Source organism: Cricetulus griseus, chromosome 7, assembly GCF_003668045.3.
Source record: "Cricetulus griseus strain 17A/GY chromosome 7, alternate assembly CriGri-PICRH-1.0, whole genome shotgun sequence".
Lineage (NCBI taxonomy): Eukaryota > Metazoa > Chordata > Mammalia > Rodentia > Cricetidae > Cricetulus > Cricetulus griseus.
Window position 1 is genome coordinate 87,549,662 of NC_048600.1, and position 18,707 is coordinate 87,568,368.

The 18,707-nt window shown below is 38.6% G+C and overlaps 2 protein-coding genes across 2 annotated transcripts; both read right to left on the reverse strand.

Annotated features, from left to right (window-relative positions):
• Nucleotides 1–4,918: 4,918 nt before the first annotated feature.
• LOC100763247 (olfactory receptor 1496) lies at nucleotides 4,919–9,885 on the reverse strand. Its single transcript, XM_027426791.1, has one exon. It carries the CDS (start codon nucleotides 6,659–6,661, stop codon nucleotides 5,723–5,725), a length of 939 nt encoding a protein of 312 aa, XP_027282592.1. The 5' UTR covers nucleotides 6,662–9,885; the 3' UTR covers nucleotides 4,919–5,722.
• Nucleotides 9,886–12,925: 3,040 nt separating this feature from the next.
• Nucleotides 12,926–13,864, reverse strand: LOC100763532 (olfactory receptor 1468). Its single transcript, XM_027426792.1, has one exon. The coding sequence runs from the start codon at nucleotides 13,862–13,864 to the stop codon at nucleotides 12,926–12,928; it is 939 nt and encodes a 312-aa protein (XP_027282593.1).
• Between the last annotated feature and the right edge of the window lie 4,843 nt (nucleotides 13,865–18,707).

Consider the following 18,707-nt stretch of genomic DNA (forward strand, 5'->3'; position numbering starts at 1 on the left):
AATTTAGGCACCCTCTCGACAATTGCTAGGAGTCCTAGCTGGGATCATCCTTGTGGATTCTAGGGAGTTTCCCTGGCACCAGGTTTCACCCTAACTCAAAATGCTCCCCATAAAGATGTCTCTTTAATCTCCCCTTCCATCCAGCCCCCAACCTGCCTTCTGTGCCTAGCCTGCCCAACCTGCTCCCTCAAGTTCCCATCCCCCCATCACTACACCCCCACAACTAGTTTACCCAAGAGAGCTCTTCTAGTTCCCTTTCCCAGGGAGATCCATGCATCCCTCTCTGGGACCTCCTTGTTACCGAGCATATCTGGGACTGTGGATTGTAGGGTGGTTATCCTATATTTTACTGCTAATAGTCACTTAAATCAATAATGCCAATGACAGTCTATGCTGGAGAGGATGTGGAGAAAGAGGAACACTCCTCCATTGCTGATGAGAGTGCAAACTTATACAACCACTTTGAAAATCAGTATGGTAGTTTCTCTGGAAAATGGGGATCAGTCTACCTCAAGATCCAGCAATTCCTCTCTTGGGCAGATTCATACAATAAGGACAGATGTTCAACTATGTTCATAGCAGCAGTATTTGTAATAGCCAGAACCTGGAAGCAACCAAGATGCCCCTCAACTGAAGAATGGATAGGGAAAATGGGGTACATTTACACAATGGAGTACTACTCAGAAAAAAAAAAATCTTGAAATTCGAAGGCAAATGGATGGCAGTAGAAGAAACCATCCTGAATCCTGAATGAGGTAACCCAGTCACAAAAAGATAGACATGATATGTACTCACTCATATATGGTTTTTAGACATAGAGCAAAGGATTACCAGTCTACAATCCACACTGCCAGAGGAGCTAGGAAACAAGGAGGACCCCAGGAGAAGATTGCATAGTCCCCCGAAGAAGAGGAGGGGGACAAGAACCCCTGAGCAAAGTGGGAGCAAGGGAAGGGGGTGGGAAGGGAAAAGGGGGAGGGGGAGGAGAACAAGGGGACTGAGACAGGGGAGGGATAGAGGAGGACAAGAAAGGAGATGCCTTGATAGAGGGAGACAATACAGGTACAGAGAGAGGTCTGGCACAGGGGAAATATTAGGGGATCCACAGGGATGACCCCAAGTAAGAATCCAGGCAGTGGTGGTGAAGATGTCATTGATGCCCCTCCCCTATAATGAGATTGATGTCTACCTTGGTTACCATTCCTAGAGCTTTCATCCAGTAGCAGTTCGAAGCAGAAACAGGCACCCACAGCTAAGCACTAAACCATACTCCTGGAATCCAGTTGTGGAGAGGGAGGAGGGATGAGCAGAGGAGCCAGGACGGTGCTGCAGAAACCTGCAGAAACAGTTGACCTGACCTAGTGAGAGCATGGAAACCCTAGTCATAAAGCTGGGGAAACAGCATTTGACTGAATGTGGGTGCCAACTAGGAGAGCAAGACAGTCTATGGGACCTCTAACAGTGGAGCCAGTGTTTATCCCTAGAGCACAAATGGACTTTGGTGGCCTGTCCCCCATGGAGGGATACTATTGCAGCCCAGATACAGCAAGGAGGGCCTAGGCCCTCCCCCAAATGATGTGACAGACTTTGAAGGTCCCCTGTGGAGGACCTCACTATCCCTGGGGAAGAAAGGGGAGTATCTGTTGGGGAGGTTGGTGGGTGGATGGGAGGATGGGAGGGTGAGGGAATGGGGGGATGTATAAGTAAATAGGAGTAGTAATTAAAGAATTTAAATAAAAAATCACAGAGGGAGGAAAAAAGAGTGAGTATATTCCATGTTTGTCTTAAAGGTCTGGGTTAACTGACTCAGAATGATTTTTTTCTAGTTGTATCCATTGGCCTGCAAATTTCATGATGTCATTGGTTTTTACAGTTGAGTGTAAATGTACCACATTTTCTTTATACATTCTTTGGTTGAGGGGCATCTAGGTTATTTTCAGGTTCTAAATATTACAAAGAATGCTGCTGTGAACAAAGTTCAACAAGTGTCCTTATAGCGTGATTGAGCATCCTTTTGGTGTATGCCAAGATTGGTTTTGCTGAGTCTTTAGGTAGATTAATTCCCAATTTTCTGAGAAACTGCCATACTGATTTCCAAAGTGGATGTAAAGTTTGCACTCCCACCAGCAGTGGAAGGAGGTTTCCCCTTACTCCACATCTTCTTCCATAAAAGCTGTCATCAGTGTTTTTGATCTCAGAGTTGTTTTGATTTGCATTTCCCTGATGACTAAGGATGTTGAACAATTCTTTAAGTGTATGTCAGCCATTTGAGATTCTTTCAGTTGAAAATTCCCTGTATCCCATTTTTGCATATTTTATCTTTTTTATTTTAAAAACAACCTTTTCTCATTTTACATAACATACCCAGTTCCCACTCCCTCTCCACCTCTTTCTACCCCCTCCTTCCATCCACCCAACCCCTATCCACTCCTCATAGAGGCTAAGGATTCCCATGGGGAGTCAACAAACTCTGGCCCCTTTGAGTCAGGACCAAGGCCCTCCCCCTTATATCTAGGCTGAGCAAGCTCTCCCTCCAAAGAGAATAGGCTCCAAAAAGCCAGTTCAAGCACTAGGGATAAATCCTGGTCCCACTTTTTAAATTGGTTTATTTGATATTTTGATGTCTAGCTCTTGGGTTCTTTACATATTTTGGATATCAGTCCTTTGTTAGATGTGGGGTTGAAGATATTTTTCCATTCTGAAAGCTACCATTTTTTTTAGTGACTATGTTTTTTTCCTTACAGAAAATTTTCAGTTTAAGGAGGTCTCATTTATTAATTGTATATCTCAATGTCTGTTCTACTACTGTTATATTCAGGAAGTAATCTCCTGTGCCAATGCATTCAAAGCTACTTCCCACTTTCTCTGCTATCAGGCTCAGTGTAACTGGATTTAGGTTGAGGTCTTTGGTCTACTTGGACTTAAGTTTGATGCAGAGCAATAGATATGGATCTATTTGCATTCTTCAACATGCTGACATCCAGTTAGCCAGAACCATTCATTTTGTTGATCATGCTTTCTTTTGCCATTGAATAACTTTGGTGTCTTTGTCAAAAATCAGGTGTTCATAGGTATGTGGATTTATGTCAGGATCTTCAATCAATTCCCTTGGTCTACATGTCTGTTTTTATGATAAAACCAAATTGATTTTATTTATAACACTATAGCAGAACTTGAAGTCAGGGACAGTGATACTTCTGGAGGCTCCTTTATTGTTTTAGATATCCTGGGTTTTGTTTTTTTCAAATGAAATTGAATATTGTTCTTTCAAAGTCTCTAAATAAACGTTCTGGGATTTTGATGGGGAATGCATTTGGTCTGTAGATTGCTTTTGGCAAATTGCCACTTTCATTATGTTAATCTGCTTATCCTTGAGCATGGAGGTCTTTCTATTTCTGATATCTCCTTCAATTTCTTTCTTCAACAACTTAAAGTTCTTGTTATACAGCTCTTTCACTTATTTGGAGAGAGCTACCCCAAGATATTTTATATTATTTGTAGCTATAGTAAGGGTGTTCTTTCTATGATTTCTTCCTCAGCAAGTTTATCATTTGCATACAGAGGGGCCACTGATATTTTTGAGTCTATCTTGTTGTACCCTGCCACATTACTGAAGGTGTTGAGTTCCCTGGTAGAATTTTTGGGGTCACTTATGTATACTATATGTATACAAATGCAGAAGTTTGCCTTCTTCCTTTCCAATTTGTATCACCTTTATCTCCTTTGTTGCCTTATTGCTCTAGCTAGAACCTCACATAGATGTGAAGAGAATGAAAAGCCTTGTCTTATTCCTGATTTTAGTGGAATTACTTTGAGTTTAACTTGATGTTGGTATCAGTTTGCTGTGTATTATTTTATTATGTTTAGATATGTTCCATTTATCCCTGATCTCTCCAAGACCTTTATCATGAAGTGGCTTTGGATTTTATCAAAGACTTTTTAAGCATTAATATGATGATCATGTGGGATTTTTTTCAGTTTGTTTATATGGTGGATTAAATTGACAGATTTTTTTCCTTTTTTATTTGAATTACAAACAAGATTAAATTACATGAAAATCCCAGTTCCCTTCTCCCTCCCTTCCTCCCCTACCACACACCCCCCAAAAATTAACAGATTTTCATATGTTAAACCATCCTTGCATCTCTGGGATGAAGCTTACTAGATTATGGTGGATATATTTTATATGTTCTTGGATTTGGAGTGCCAATACTTTATTGAGTAATTTTGCATCAATGTGCATGAGGGAAATTGGTCTGTAATTCTCTTTCTTTGTTGCATCTTTGTGTAGTTTGGGTATCAAGGTACATGCAGCCTCATAAAAAGGATTGACAATTTTCTTTCTGTTTCTATTGTATGGAATAATTTGAGGAGTATTGGTATTAGCTCTTCTTTGAAATTCTGGTAGAATTCTATGCTGAAACCATCTGGGTCTGGGCTTTTTTTTTTTTTTGGTTGGGACTGCTTCTATTTCCTTAGGAGTTATAAGTCTATTTAAATTATTTATCTAGTATTGGTTTAATTTTGGTATGTAGTACCAATCAAGAAAGGTGTTCATTTCTTTTAAATTTTCCATTTTTTTCTGACTTTCTAGAATGGTTTATTTTTTTTATTTTTTAACTCTTTTCTTTTTTATTTAATTTTTATTTAATTTTTACAAATTATAATTTCACATGTCAATCCCTTCTCCCTCTCCCCCCTTCCCCCCACCCCCTCACTATCTCCTTCCCCCCTCCACTCCCCATAGAGGGTAGAGCCCTCCACGGGGGCTCCCCAAATTAAATTTTCCAATTTTATGGTGTACAGATTTTTGAAGTATGACCTAATGATTCTCTGGTTTTCTCACTGTCTGTTGTTATGTCCCCTTATTCATTTCTGATTTTGTTAGTATGATATTCTCTCTCTGCCTTTTGCTTAGTTTAAATGGTTTGTCTATCTTGTTGATTTTCTCACAGAACCAGCTCCTTCTTTCTCTGATTCTTTGTATTGTTCTCTTTGTTTCTAATTTATTTATTTCACTCCCTGAGTTTATTTCCTGCCATCCACTCTTCCTGGGTGAGTTTGCTTCTTTTTTTGTTCTCAAGCTTTCAGGTGTGCTGTTAAGTAGCTAGTGTGTAACTTCTCCAAATTCTTTATGTAGGCACTTACTGCTGTGAATGGACCCTGGAGTTATAAATCAATTTCAAACTAAGAGTAAAATCACATAAATTACACTGTTGTCCAAGATGATTACCCAAAATTAGTTCATAGTCAAGACTAGTCAGAAAAGATAACATGGGTATGGAAAGAGTAAGGGGAGTTAAGAGAAAAAATGATGTCAAAATCAGTGTGGAAGAACCTATAGGAAATATTAGAAGGAAGCTGGGAGGTGGGAAGATTTCATTGTGATCAAATGTGATGCATATATTACTTAAACTATTGTAACTGATGTATCAGCGAATACAGAATTCAGGGTAAATGATAAAAGCTTGCAGAACCACTAAGAATTTAAGGTATGGAGAACATATTAGGTAACCTCTCCCACTATATATTTCCAGCATCATTTATACAAGGCAAGAAGGCAGATATCGCCAGCTATCTAAGATGATCTCTCTACATTGACTACTCCACTAGACACCTCTAAACTTTCATGTAGGTTCTATGATAAGGGACAACATCTGACAAAATATTAACATCACTAATTTATCACATAAAATTAGGGAAAAAATCCCAAGTGCTACCATCACAAAGAGATTTTCTCATTGCAGGTAACTCTCATTAGGGCCCTCTTCATGTCTCTGTTCCTCAGGCTGTAGATGAAAGGGTTAAGCATGGGAGTCACCACTGTGTACATCATAGCCATGGTTGTCTGCTTTACAGTAGAATTATTAGCTGATGGACATAAGTAGAGACCAATTATTGTCCCATAGAACAGAGACACCACAGACAGATGGGAACCACAGGTGGAGAAGACCTTATAGATGCCCCAGGTAGAAGAAACCTTGAGAATGGAGGATACAATCCTTGTATAGGACATAACAATGAATAGGAAAGGCATAATAACAGTGAGCCCTCCTGAGATAAATATCATCAACTCATTAACATAAGTGTCTGAGCAGGCCAGCTTCAAAAGATCAGATAAGTCACATAAAAAGTGGAGAATCACATTGTTCTCACAAAAAGACAGTCTAGCTGTGAGCAGGGTGTGCACCATGGCATGTAATGTAGTCAGCACCCACAATAGCAGCAACAGAATAGCACAGAGCTTCGGGCTCATGATGCTGGTGTAATGAAGCGGGAAGCAGATGGCCACATAGCGGTCATAGGCCATGACCACAAGAAGCAAGCTCTCCATGTCTCCAAAAAACATATAGAAGTACAGTTGTGTCAGGCAGCCTCCATAGGTGATGGATGGTATTTGGCTCTGCATGTTGTGCAGCAATGTGGGCATTGTGACTGAGGAGAAGCAGAGGTCAGAGAAGGACAAGTTGCTGAGAAACAAGTACATGGGTGTGTGGAGATGGGAGCCCAGTCGAATGAGGATGATAATGATGAGGTTCCCCAAGATGGTGGTGAGGTACATGGTCAGGAACAGGGCATGGAACAGGTGCTGGTGCTCTGGGGGGATGGGCAGGCCCAGTAGTAGGAAATCTGAGGGAAAAGTTTGGTTGCTTCTAGTCATGATATGCTTGCAATGGCTTAAGAAAAAACAAACACTTTATTATACTCCCAATTGTTGAGTGTGTATGAAATCATAGCTCAACTCGACTATTTTGTCTCATTTGTTTACAATAGAAAAAAGAATTTTCTTTATTTTTATATTCTTTGCTTCAATATGGCATGGAATAGCCTCAGTCCATTTATTCCCTCAGAGTTCTTGGTAAGTGATGGTGTCCAAACCCTGTCCTATCACTCTACCAGCAGCCACTCCTACACATCAATCTCTATATCCCAATGACACCAGACATGGCTTGTGACACACATGGCATGTTGCGTGCTCTAAAGAAACTAATCTTACTCTCATGAAAGTAATTGTAATCTCTACATTCAAATATGATCAGGCTTTGAGGCCAATGAATGACATTTCTTAATCTTGCCTACCATATACTAGTATTGCCTAATCACACCTAATTGCTTCTGGTTTGCAAAATGTTTTGGAATATCTCTTTCCTGCCTGCATTTTATTCTGGGCAATTGTAGTTCACCTCATTCTACAGTTTATTTCTGTAAATTTTCTTTAAGGATTTTTGTAACCTTATCCTCATAATTCTATATGAACCCCAAGAAAAACACATATACTTTAATGTGTTAGATTACTATTACAAATCAGAGGCAGTTGTCTGTCTAACCTAGTGAATTTACTCTCTCACTGTTGACTAATCACATTCCACCTACCCCAACATGGGCATCTGAGACCCAATGGATCCTAAGAGAAATTCACTCCTCCCTCTCCCAAGCTCTTTCTCCTAAGTCTCTACTATGTCATAACATGAAAAATTCATTCAAGACCTAGTATATGAGTTTTATTGCATTTTTTTCTATTTTCTTCCCTTGAACTCCAATTGAGCACATTATACAGAGTCCCATCTTCATCTTCTGTTTTCCAGGCTTTAAAACTACCCAATCATCTTCTTAGAATTAAATGCCATCATTTCTTGTCTGAAATACTGGTGAGAACTCAATTACAATTCATATTCCATTTCTCAATACTATTTTCTTCAATATTTTTAAGCCACATTGGCATTCTGAAATGGAAATGCAGACTTCTCTTTCCTGATTCATCATTCGTAAATGACCATCTTGTTCGTAGAATAAAATTCCTAGCATGTGAACAAACTAGTCATCCTTAACTGACCTGGACCAACATCTACAGCCTAATATGACCTTACATAGTACCTACATTCTCTCTCAACAAAACTACTTCAAATTGAAATTTGTGCCTCCATTATTTCTGATTTGATGTTCTCTTTGTCTATCACATCCTCTCCTCGGTGGTGAGGCTTGTCCCACTTATGTTTCCACAATATAGCATGGCATATGCTAAGTTAAACCTTTCTTTTGTACCTACACACAGTAATACATGCTACCATGGTCCCACAATATTGTGTACTCATCTCATAGCTACCAATGGCCCAGATCACTGGTTCACAGCTTTTGTTGCCAGTCTGTACACTTCATGCAGAACCGGCCAAGCCTTCATCTTTTAGCAAAGCCAGACCTGTCTAGATGTGGCCCTGGGTTCATGAATATTTCCTAGCTGTTCTCTAGTCTTAGAACACACTCTTTCAAATTTAAGTCAGAAATGCACATGAAATCCACATAATTACCCTTCTTCAGTTTCTCCAGAATATAAACTGGCTAAACTTGACATTTACCATGAAAATCTGACACTCTGTGATTAGCTTCACAGATGTAATTGTATTCATGGAGAGCCTTACAGTGGGTAAGATGTTTTGCTCTTTTCAATAATATTAATGACTCAAAACTTTTATGATTCAATGCATATAATCCCAATGATAATGATGTAGGAAAATAATTATGATGAATATTACATGAAATATCAAAAACAAACAAAAACCATTAGGTATTTTTAATCCCTCACTTAAGTTTATCTTCAGCTATCGATAACATGATAGTTAATTATTTTAGGAAGTGGTACAAGACTTGATAGAAATTATGTTCAAAATATAGTTCAGAATATTTCTATGAAGGTGTTATTAACACTTGAATTAGTAAGTCACATTATCAGAGAAAGTAACTGTAACTCTTCACAGTGTGATAGGCTTCACATGAGCAGTTGGCAGAAGAAACAGAAAAACCACAATCCCTTGAGAAACTGTATCCAGGTTGCCTTGGATTTGAGACTATAACCTCCACTCTTCCCAGGGATGCCAGTCCACACCTATTGGACTTATCTAGTCCCAGTTTTGTGGGCTGTATCTTAAGACACTTCCTTGTCCTGATCTGTTTTCTTCTAGATAACTCTGCATAATGAACCCTAGTCTGTATCAACACTGAAAAATAAATCCTGAGAAGCACGAAGACAGGTGGGGACAAGACTGTGTATTTAGCTCAGTGTACTGTAGTTATCTAGCACCTCCTAGTTCCCGAGTACCACCTCTAACTGAAAAAAAAAAACAGAAAAAGAAAATAAAGGACACACAGAGAGGCTGGAAATCCTTCCATGACACTATCTGAATTTAGCTGCTGAGATCTCCATCCTGCTAATGTTTATTGGGGCAGCTGCACTAACAATTGAATACTTGAATGTTATATTTGGTGACAAAGAGAAGAGCAATGTAATGAAATAGTGCACCTAGATTCTCAGAATTATTCTTATCCTATGAATGAGTGGTGGCCATGACGTATGGAGGCTTATATGCAGAGATTGCAGAGCAGAGGTCACCTGTGAAGCCTGCTGCTCATGACATAATGGACTTCACTCCTTCAATTTTCAAACTCAAAATTTTGGGGGTAAATAGCAGATTAGATTCTCACATATACATGGTTGTAGAAGTTAATGTATTCACAATTCACCTGGGATTCTCTGACAATACAGACTCTTTTAAAACTGACATTCAGCTTAATTAATGAACACTCGGGTAATGTCAATACTATGTTGGATGGGTTGAAACAAAGAGCAATCTCTTTTTGATAGAAGATCTGTTCTAAGTTTACTAATGTCCCCAAGCTAAAGATGAGCTAAAAGAAGGCTTATTAACTAGCATTTACCCTACTCTAAAAGAGTTTGTATTAGGTTGAAATGGAAAAAGACTTACCTAGTAAGTAATTGTAATAACTCCATCATCACCAAAATAATTATTAATATAACTGTTGAATAAGGTATTTCTACAGTATGGCACAGGGTTACAAAGTATAGAAATTGCAAAGAATGTTATCTTACCTGAAAAATACCACTCATACTGTCATAAACCTGAAAATGCAAGATCCTTAGGTTTCAGGACAGTAAGGTACCACCTGACAATTTATCTAGGAAGAATGAAGGTACATTAAGGTCCCTCGTTCAGATCCTGGTCACATTTATTTATTATAGGCATAGGAAAAAACAGCCTCTGTAGTCAACACCTTCTTAGATGTCTGCTTTTAGCCACCTCTGGACCCAGGGGCTCTACATCCCAGAGGAGTTCAGATACTGCTTAACTCATTAGAGGTATGGTAATTACCCAGGTCCTATCTAGGAACAATTCTTCCAAAGCCCTGTCGTTGGGGCTGATGATGGCCATTTATAACTCCTGAACATACTTAGGGGGAAAGTGTTTCTGATGCACACTTACCCTGTGCCCGTTCCCAGGATTTTTAGGATTTATGTGTAACTCCAGCTTAGATTTTGAGTCAGCTAAGGGTGTGCTATTTGAAAACCACTGAAGTAATTGCAAATTCTTTGTGTTTAAATTAATTGATGCTTTGATCTAGATTATCAATTTAAGAGGCTGAAGTTGTTCATGGGATTTTTTTGTTACTCTCTAAATTTTGTTGGCACATATAGCATGCTTCCTCTTAAATTTCTCATCCTTGTGATTTATACCTGATGTAACTTCCCAAAAGGCTATTGGTGTTAGTTATCCCTCCCCAGATTCCTTCCAATAACCTGCCCTCCCATCTCCCACTACATTTAATCCTTGTATTCTAGTTTCATCTTTATGCCTTTATAACACTATACCATATTTTACATTCCCTGGAAGAGTCTCCTCTTCCCCTGTGGTGAGATTTTATTTTTTATACCCTAGATTCTTTTGTTTAGATTTATTTATTTTATGATTGTTTTGGTAGCATCGATTTATGTGCACCATGTGGATGCTAGTACTCACAGAAGGCAGAAAAGGGCATCTAGTAACATATAGCTTGAGGTTTGTGTGGTTATGAGCCACCATGTAAGGGCTGGGAATCAAATACAGTTCCTTTGCAAGAACAGAAAATATTCACTACTGCTGAGCAATCTCTCAGCCCCCAATAGTAGCCATTCTTACTTGGGTAACCTGGAATCTCAAAACTGTTTTAGTTTATATTAACCTGATACCTAAAGATGTTCAACATGTGTTAAAATATATATCATTTACACCTCTCAATTTCTTCCTCTAACTCTTCCCATTACTCCCTACTCCCTTTCAAATTCATGACCAATTATTTAACATCATTTCAACACACACACACACACACACACACACACACACACACACACACACACACACACACACATCTAGATCTGTGGTCCTACCACCACCAAAGCCAGAGGCCTCAAACCAGACCAGTGGCTCATAGATATAAACACTTAAGTAATGATGAATGGACTAACTGATAAACTGTCTCAGTAGGCCACACTACAATTTCCACAATGAGATTCTTCTCCCTTTTTTCTGTTTGTTTTGTTTGGTTTTGGTTTTTCTTATAAATTTTGTTTTGTTTGGCAGGGAGACATTGCAAGGGCAGAGGGCAGATGTGAGGGGATAGTGAAATAATTGGGATCAGGATGCATCATATAAAATAGAACAATCACTAAAAGTTAAAAGAATTTTTTTAAGATGACATAAGTATTGAGTGTCCTCTAGGGCCTATGACTGGCTAAGTTTTCAGTACTGGGCATGAATTCCTTCCTACTAATTGCTAAGTAAGTGCAATTGAAGAGCTGTGGGTTACTCCCAAGATCAAAATGCCACTATGGCACCACTAGAGATACCTTGTGCTGCTTCTCATTATTTGGTTCATAAACTTTAGAGTGGTATTGAATGTGCTGTTCTCCCCTTATTACGATAAACCTTTCCACCAAAAGCCGCCTGAGTCCCACTGCCACGTGTGAGCTTTACGCCAGCCGCCAGCCTGAGTTATGGCCCAAATGATTACACAGAAACTTGTATTAGGTACAATGCTGCTTGGCCAATGACTAGGATTCTCATCTGTTAGCTCAATATTAACTATCATAAACCCATATATTTTATAAGACTTATCTTATTGGTGTCCCTCCTTGCTGGTGGATCACATTGTGCCGCTGGAGCAGGAGCAGAGGGGAAAAGAGGGACGCTTCCTGTTCTCCTTCTTTAAATATGAGTCTCCTTGCTATGTCACTTCCTGCCTGGATCACCACTTCTCTACTACATTTCCCAGAATCCTCTTTGATCCTAGTCCCGTCTAACTTGCTGTCTCATTGGCCAAACAGTATTTTATTCAACAATCAATAAGATAAACATACACAGAAGTACTTCCCCCATCATCCCCTGGCATCTTACATAGCACCTTCCAATACTATAAGAGCTAGTCCCCAAGGAGGGGGACTTCTGAATCAGTTCTAGCTCAATTCTTCCAAGTCCTATCTTCAGGGTCTAGTAGGAAAGCAAGGTGGTTTTTACAGTCTCTTGGGCTCAGCTGAACAACAACTTGAAGGGATGTTTCCCATGTCTGGCACTGGGATTTTTGTCAGGTAGCCTATGGCTCTTGGGAGAAGCATTACCACACAATGAGGCAAAAGTACATTTAATATATATATATATATATATATATATATATATATATATATTCACATATATACTGTATATGTATTATTAGTATGATTATGAAATAATGTGCTTACCTATGGCAATTTCAAGCATCCTGCATATTATGTTTCTCTTATTTATCCCTCTTTTTCTGTATCACCCTCCTCCCTTCCCATTTAAAATCCTTCCTCTAGTTTTTTTTCTTTTCCCCTTCATAGCACCTATGCCCTACTAGCCCAATAAATATCTGCAACAAATGCTGGTGAGGAGGAAAATGTAGAAAGATATCAAAGACTATCCTTCTTCCTTTGACTACTCTACTAACCTTCCTCTCTTTTGTGTAGTGAACAGTTATGTGGCATGCTCTTTCACACAGATCATGAGGGGCAACATCTGACACAAAATATTAATATCAATACATTTATTACATGAAATTGGTAGAAACCCACATGCTATGATTACAAAGTGATTTTCCTTTTGCAGGTAAGTCTTATTAGAGCCTGCTTTATGTCTCTGTTTCTCAGGCTATAGATGAAGGGGTTCAGCATGGGAGTCACCACTGTGAACATCATAGCCATGGTAGTCTCTTTCACAGTAGAGTTATTATCTGATGGAGAGAAGTAGAGACCAAAAATTGTCCCATAGAACAGAGACACCACAGACAGGTGGGAACCACAGGTAGAGAAGACCTTGTGGATTCCCCGAGTAGAAGATACTTTGAGAATAGAGGAGACAATCCTTGCATAGGATATAACAATGAGTAGGAATGGTACAATAATGATAGGCCCTCCTGTGATAAATATCATCAACTCATTAACATACGTGTCTGAGCAGGCCAGCTTCAGAAGAGCAGATATGTCACAGAAAAAGTGGGGAATCACGTTGTCGTCACAAAAAGACAATCTAGCCACAAGCATGGTGTGCATCATGGCATCCAATAGGGTTAGCATCCACAATGGCATCAATAGACAAGCACAGAACTTGGGGTTCATGATACTGGTGTAATGAAGGGGGAAGCAGATGGCCACATAGCGGTCATAGGCCATGACCACAAGAAGCAAGCTCTCCATATCTCCAAAAGCCATTAAAAAGTACATTTGTGTCAGACAATCCACATAGGAGATGAATGTGTCCCGGCTCTGCATGTTCTGCAGCAATTTGGGCATTGTGACAGAGGAGAAGCAGAGATCAGAGAAGGACAAGTTGCTGAGAAATAAGTACATGGGTGTGTGGAGATGGGAGTCCAGTAGGATGAGGATGATGATGAGCAGGTTCCCCAGGACAGTGGTGAGGTACATGGCCAGGAACAGGGTAAAGAACATGTTCTGGTGCTCTGGTGGGATGGGCATGCCCAGGAGGAGGAACTGGGAGATGACAGTTTGATTGTTTCCCATCATGATCTGCCTACAATGACTTTAAGAGAAATAATTAACAGTGTTGTAACCACCCAAATGGTGGAACATGTTTGGGTTCATAGACTAATTCTAGTTTTTTCTCATTTCTTTAGAAAACAATTTTGTTTTTATATTATTTGATTTTTATAATTTCGCTTCAAGCTATATAATAACTTTGATAGCTTAACTCCTTCAGTTGTCCTTGGTAAGAGATGGCGTGCAAACCCAGTCCTTTGTACTCTGTTGAAATCCACCCAATCCATCTCCATGACATAATAAAAACAGATATTTCTGTCACACATGGCATGCTGCAAGTTCTAGAGTAGTTATTCTCATCTAAATGATTGTAATCTCTACATCCAAGTATGTTGAGTCATTATAGCGCTGAGTGGCTTTTCTTAACATTGTCTAATAGTCTGGTATTGCCTAATGACTCCTAATTGCTTTTGATACACAAGATATATTGACCTATCTACTTCCAGCTTGCCTACTTATTCTAGGCAACTGCAGTTCACCCCATTCTCTAGTTTTATTTTGTGAATTTTCTTGCAGGATTTTTATACACACAATCCTCTTAATTCTGTATATGCTCCAAAATACACGCAAATACTTTAATGTCCTAGAGTACCATTTAAAAGTCATATGTAAAAGTCTCTTTTACCTACAGAATTCACCTCATTGCTGACTAATAATCTTCCTTGGTTTTTTTTTTTTTTTAGAGTTATCGAAGGCTCAATGCATGCCAAGAGAAATTCACTAGTCTCTCTTCCAACATCTTTTTCCCATGTCTCCTGTTTCTCATAATGTAATAAAAGGAATTGAATATCCATTATATGAATTTTTGCATTTTTCTTATCTTAAACTCTAATCTATCACCTCATATAGATTCTCATCTTAATCTTCATCTTATCTAGGCATTTAAAACTATCCAATCATATTCTCAGAATTGGAAGTCACCATTTCTTGTCTGAAATATTGAAGTCAGCATTCAATTTTAATCCATGCCCCATATCTCAACACTATTCTCTTCAGTATGTTTAACCCACACAGGCATTCTGAGATGGAAATACAATCTTCTTTCCTGGATCATTCTTCAGATGAGCATCTTGTTCTTAATGACAAAATTCCTTTCAAGTGCACAATCAATACTTTCTTACCTGACCTGTACCAACCTTTACAGCACAGTATGGCCTCACCCGATGCTGGTATTCGTCTCTTCAGCAATGCTGTTCTTCAAATTGAAGCTTGTGCCTCCATAATTTCTGATTTGGTATTCTCCTTGTTTATCACATGCTCTTCTTTGTGGTAGGGCTTGTGCAAATTATATTTCGTCAATATGGCATGCCATATGCTAAGTTAAACATTTCTTGTATCCTTGCACACAGTAAGATCTGCTATCATGGTGCCCCATCATCTGGTATCATAGCTACAGATGACCCTGATCTCAGGTTCACAGCTTTTGTTGCCATATTGTAAACTTCATGCAACAAACACCATACCTGCCCTCATCCTGAAGCAAGGCCAGCTCTGACTGGATGTGACCCAGTGTTCACAAAGATTTCCTAACTGTGCTGTAGATTGAGTAAAAAATCTTTCAGATTTAAGGTAGAAATGCACATTAAGTCCAAATAATTACTCTTCTTCAGTCTCCCAAGAATATACAGTCATTAAACTTGATTTTTACCATGTAAACTTAATATTCTATGATTAGCTTCACAGACATGATTGTATTTATAGAAAGTATTAGGGTGGTGAAGATGTTTTGCTCTTTTCAAAAATATTAATGACTCAAAACTTTCACGCTTCAATTCATATGATTCTACAGATAGTGGTATAGAAAAATGATTACAATGTATATTTCATGAAGAGCAGAAAAACAAACAAATATGAAGCGGTGGGTATTTTCAGTCCTTCCCCTGCAGATATCCATACCTGACGTAATGGTTAATTATTGTAGGAAGTGGTATAGGTCTTGACAGAAATTTTGGTCAAAATATAGTTCCTGATATCTCTATGAAGGTGTTTTGCACTGTTATTAACACTTGAATTAGTAATTCATATTATCAGGGAAAATAACTCTAATCCTTCATAATGTAATGAACCTTTTGGAAGAAAGAGAAAGTCTACAGTTTCTCCAGAAACATCATCCAGACTGCCTTGAATGTGAAACTGTAACCTACATTCTTCCAGGGAGTCTGGTATACAGCTACTGGACTTATCAGTCCCAATTGTGTGGGCTCTATCTTAAAAGAGTTCCTTATCCTGTTCTGTTTTCTTCTAGATAACTGTGTCTAATGAAACCTAGTGTATATCAAATCTGGAAAAGAAGTCATAAGAAATACAAAGACATGTGGTGACAGGGACTGGGGGTTTAGCTCAGTGGTACTGTAGCTATATAGCATGCTCAAGGCCCTGAGTTCCATCTGTAACTGAAAAAAATAGAAGAAAATGAACCATGCACAAAGAGGTGAGAAATTCTTCCACTGACACTATCTGACTGAATTTGGCTGCTGTAGTCTCTATCCTGCTAATGGTTATTAGGGCAGCTGCACTAACAGTTTAACACTTGGTTGTTATGTTTAGTGACAATGGGAAGAGCAATATAGGTGAAATCAGGCACCTGGTTTCTCAGAATTATTCTTATTCTGTGAATTAGTGGGGTCCATGTCTTATTAAGGTTTATTTGCAGAGATTGCAATCAGAGGTCACCTGTAAAGCTTGCAGCTTCTAACCAATGGACTTTACTTCTTCAATTCTTGACGTGAATAGCAGATGAGAATCTCTTATTGAGATGGTTCTACCAGTTTATATACATGCAACACACCTGGGCTTCTCTGAAAACACTGACTCTGGTTTTGAAGCTGATATTTTACTTTATAAATGGGCAGTCAGGTGATGTCAATACTCTGGTCAATGAGTTGCAATAAGGAGCAATCTCTTTCTTGGACAGGGGATCTGTTCAAAGTTTACTAGTGTTCCAAAGCTAAAGATGAGCTAAAAAAAAACGGCATAAGAATTCCCGCACTGCCCTATCCCAAAGAGCGGTGGTGGCTCACGCCTTTAATCCCAGCACTCAGGAAGCAGAAGCAGGGGGATCTCTGTGAGTTCGAGACCAGCCTGGTCTACAAGAGCTAGTTCCAACACAGCCTCCAAAGCCACAGAGAAACCCTGTCTTGAAAAACCAAAAAAAAAAAAAAAAAAAAAAAGAAAAAAGACTTACCTAGTAAATAACTGTAATAACCCCATCATTACCAAAATGACTATCAACCTAACTGTGGAACAAGGTATTTCTACAGTATGGCAAAGTGTTGCAAAGTACAGAAATGGCAAATAATGTTATCATACCTGAAAACTGCCACTCATAGTGTCATAAAACTGGAAATTTGAGATCCATAGGTTGGAGGACAGTAAGGTATCTCCTGACAATTCATCTAGGATGACTGAAGGTATACTATGGTCTCTGCATTAGATACTGGTCACCTTTATTCATTATAGGCACAGGAAAGAACAGTCTCTATAGTCAACACCTTCTTACATGACCCCCTCCAGCCATCTCTGGACCCAGGGGCTCTGCATCCCAGAAGAGTTCAGATCCTGCATAGCTCGTTAACAATACAATAATTACCCAGAACCTATCTAGTACCAATTCTTTCAAAACCCTGAGGTGGCCACTGATCACTCCTGAACATACTTAGGGGAAGATGGAAATGAAGAGAAAGTCAAATTCACACTTATACTTTGCCTTTTCAGTAATGTTCAGGATTTGTGTGTTACTCTAGCTTAGATTTTTTTGAGTCAGCTGAGGATAGACTATTTGAAAACCACTGAAGTAGTTATTAAAAAAGTGGTTATTTGATCTAGATTATCAGTGTGTGGGGATGGAGTTGTGCATAGCATGCTTTAGTTACTCTCTAAATTTTGTTGGCATGTATAACCTGCCTCCTCTTTCATTTCACATTCTCGAGACTTCCGCTCACTTTCTTCATTTTTTAGCTTCGCCAGTGGCTTTTTTATCACTCTATTAGGAGGACCAGCTTTTGGCCTCATTGACTTATTTTGAGATTTGGTTTTCAATTTAAACTTATTCTTTCTGTGTCTTTGTCTGTTGCTCTGTCTCTCTCTCTCTCAGTATGTCTCCGTGTTTTTGTATACTAATGTGTGAAATTTCTTTTTCCCTTCTTCCTTTGAGTTTAAGGAATTCTTCTTTTTTAAGTTCCTAACACAATTAACTTTAGAACTTTTTCTTTTACGATGTTTGTATCCCAGGGCATAAATTTCCCTTTAAATTCTGTTTGCTGTTTCCCAACAAGTTTGATAATTGTCAATTTCTCTATGTCAAGTTCAAAGTATATTTAAGTCTTGGAAACATAATGCTTTTATCATGGTGTAACAAAGAACAACAACAACAAAAAGAACTAAACTATTTGTATTTGGGGGGTTATCATAGGCAATGTGATAGTTCATTCAGGATTCCAGAAACTTGAAAAAGGGTTCTAGAAGTACTAAACTAGCAACATCACAGGATACAAATCTGAAAGTACATATTGAAATAGTTCCCAATCACTACATAATTTGTCACCAGCTTTTCAAAATACATTAACTTCTCCCTCAAACAGTAGAATATGTTTCAATGTCTCAGAAGACGCCTAAAAACAAAGTTAGTACCAAAATTCTATACTGTGAGTTTTTCTTCCATAAATGTTTGTATGCAGTAAAGTTTTACTTACAAATTAGGTATGGTGAAGTCTAACAGTAACTAATAATAACAATTAGTCATAATTTACCATAATTAAGACCGTCTGATGGTTCTGCATTTCTCTCTCAAAAAAGCACTTCACTGTATTAT

Coding starts and splice junctions, on each gene's coding strand:
- LOC100763247 (XM_027426791.1), bottom strand. CDS start 6,661: ATGACTAGAAGCAACCAAACTTTTCCCTCAGATTTCCTACTACTGGGC.
- LOC100763532 (XM_027426792.1), bottom strand. CDS start 13,864: ATGATGGGAAACAATCAAACTGTCATCTCCCAGTTCCTCCTCCTGGGC.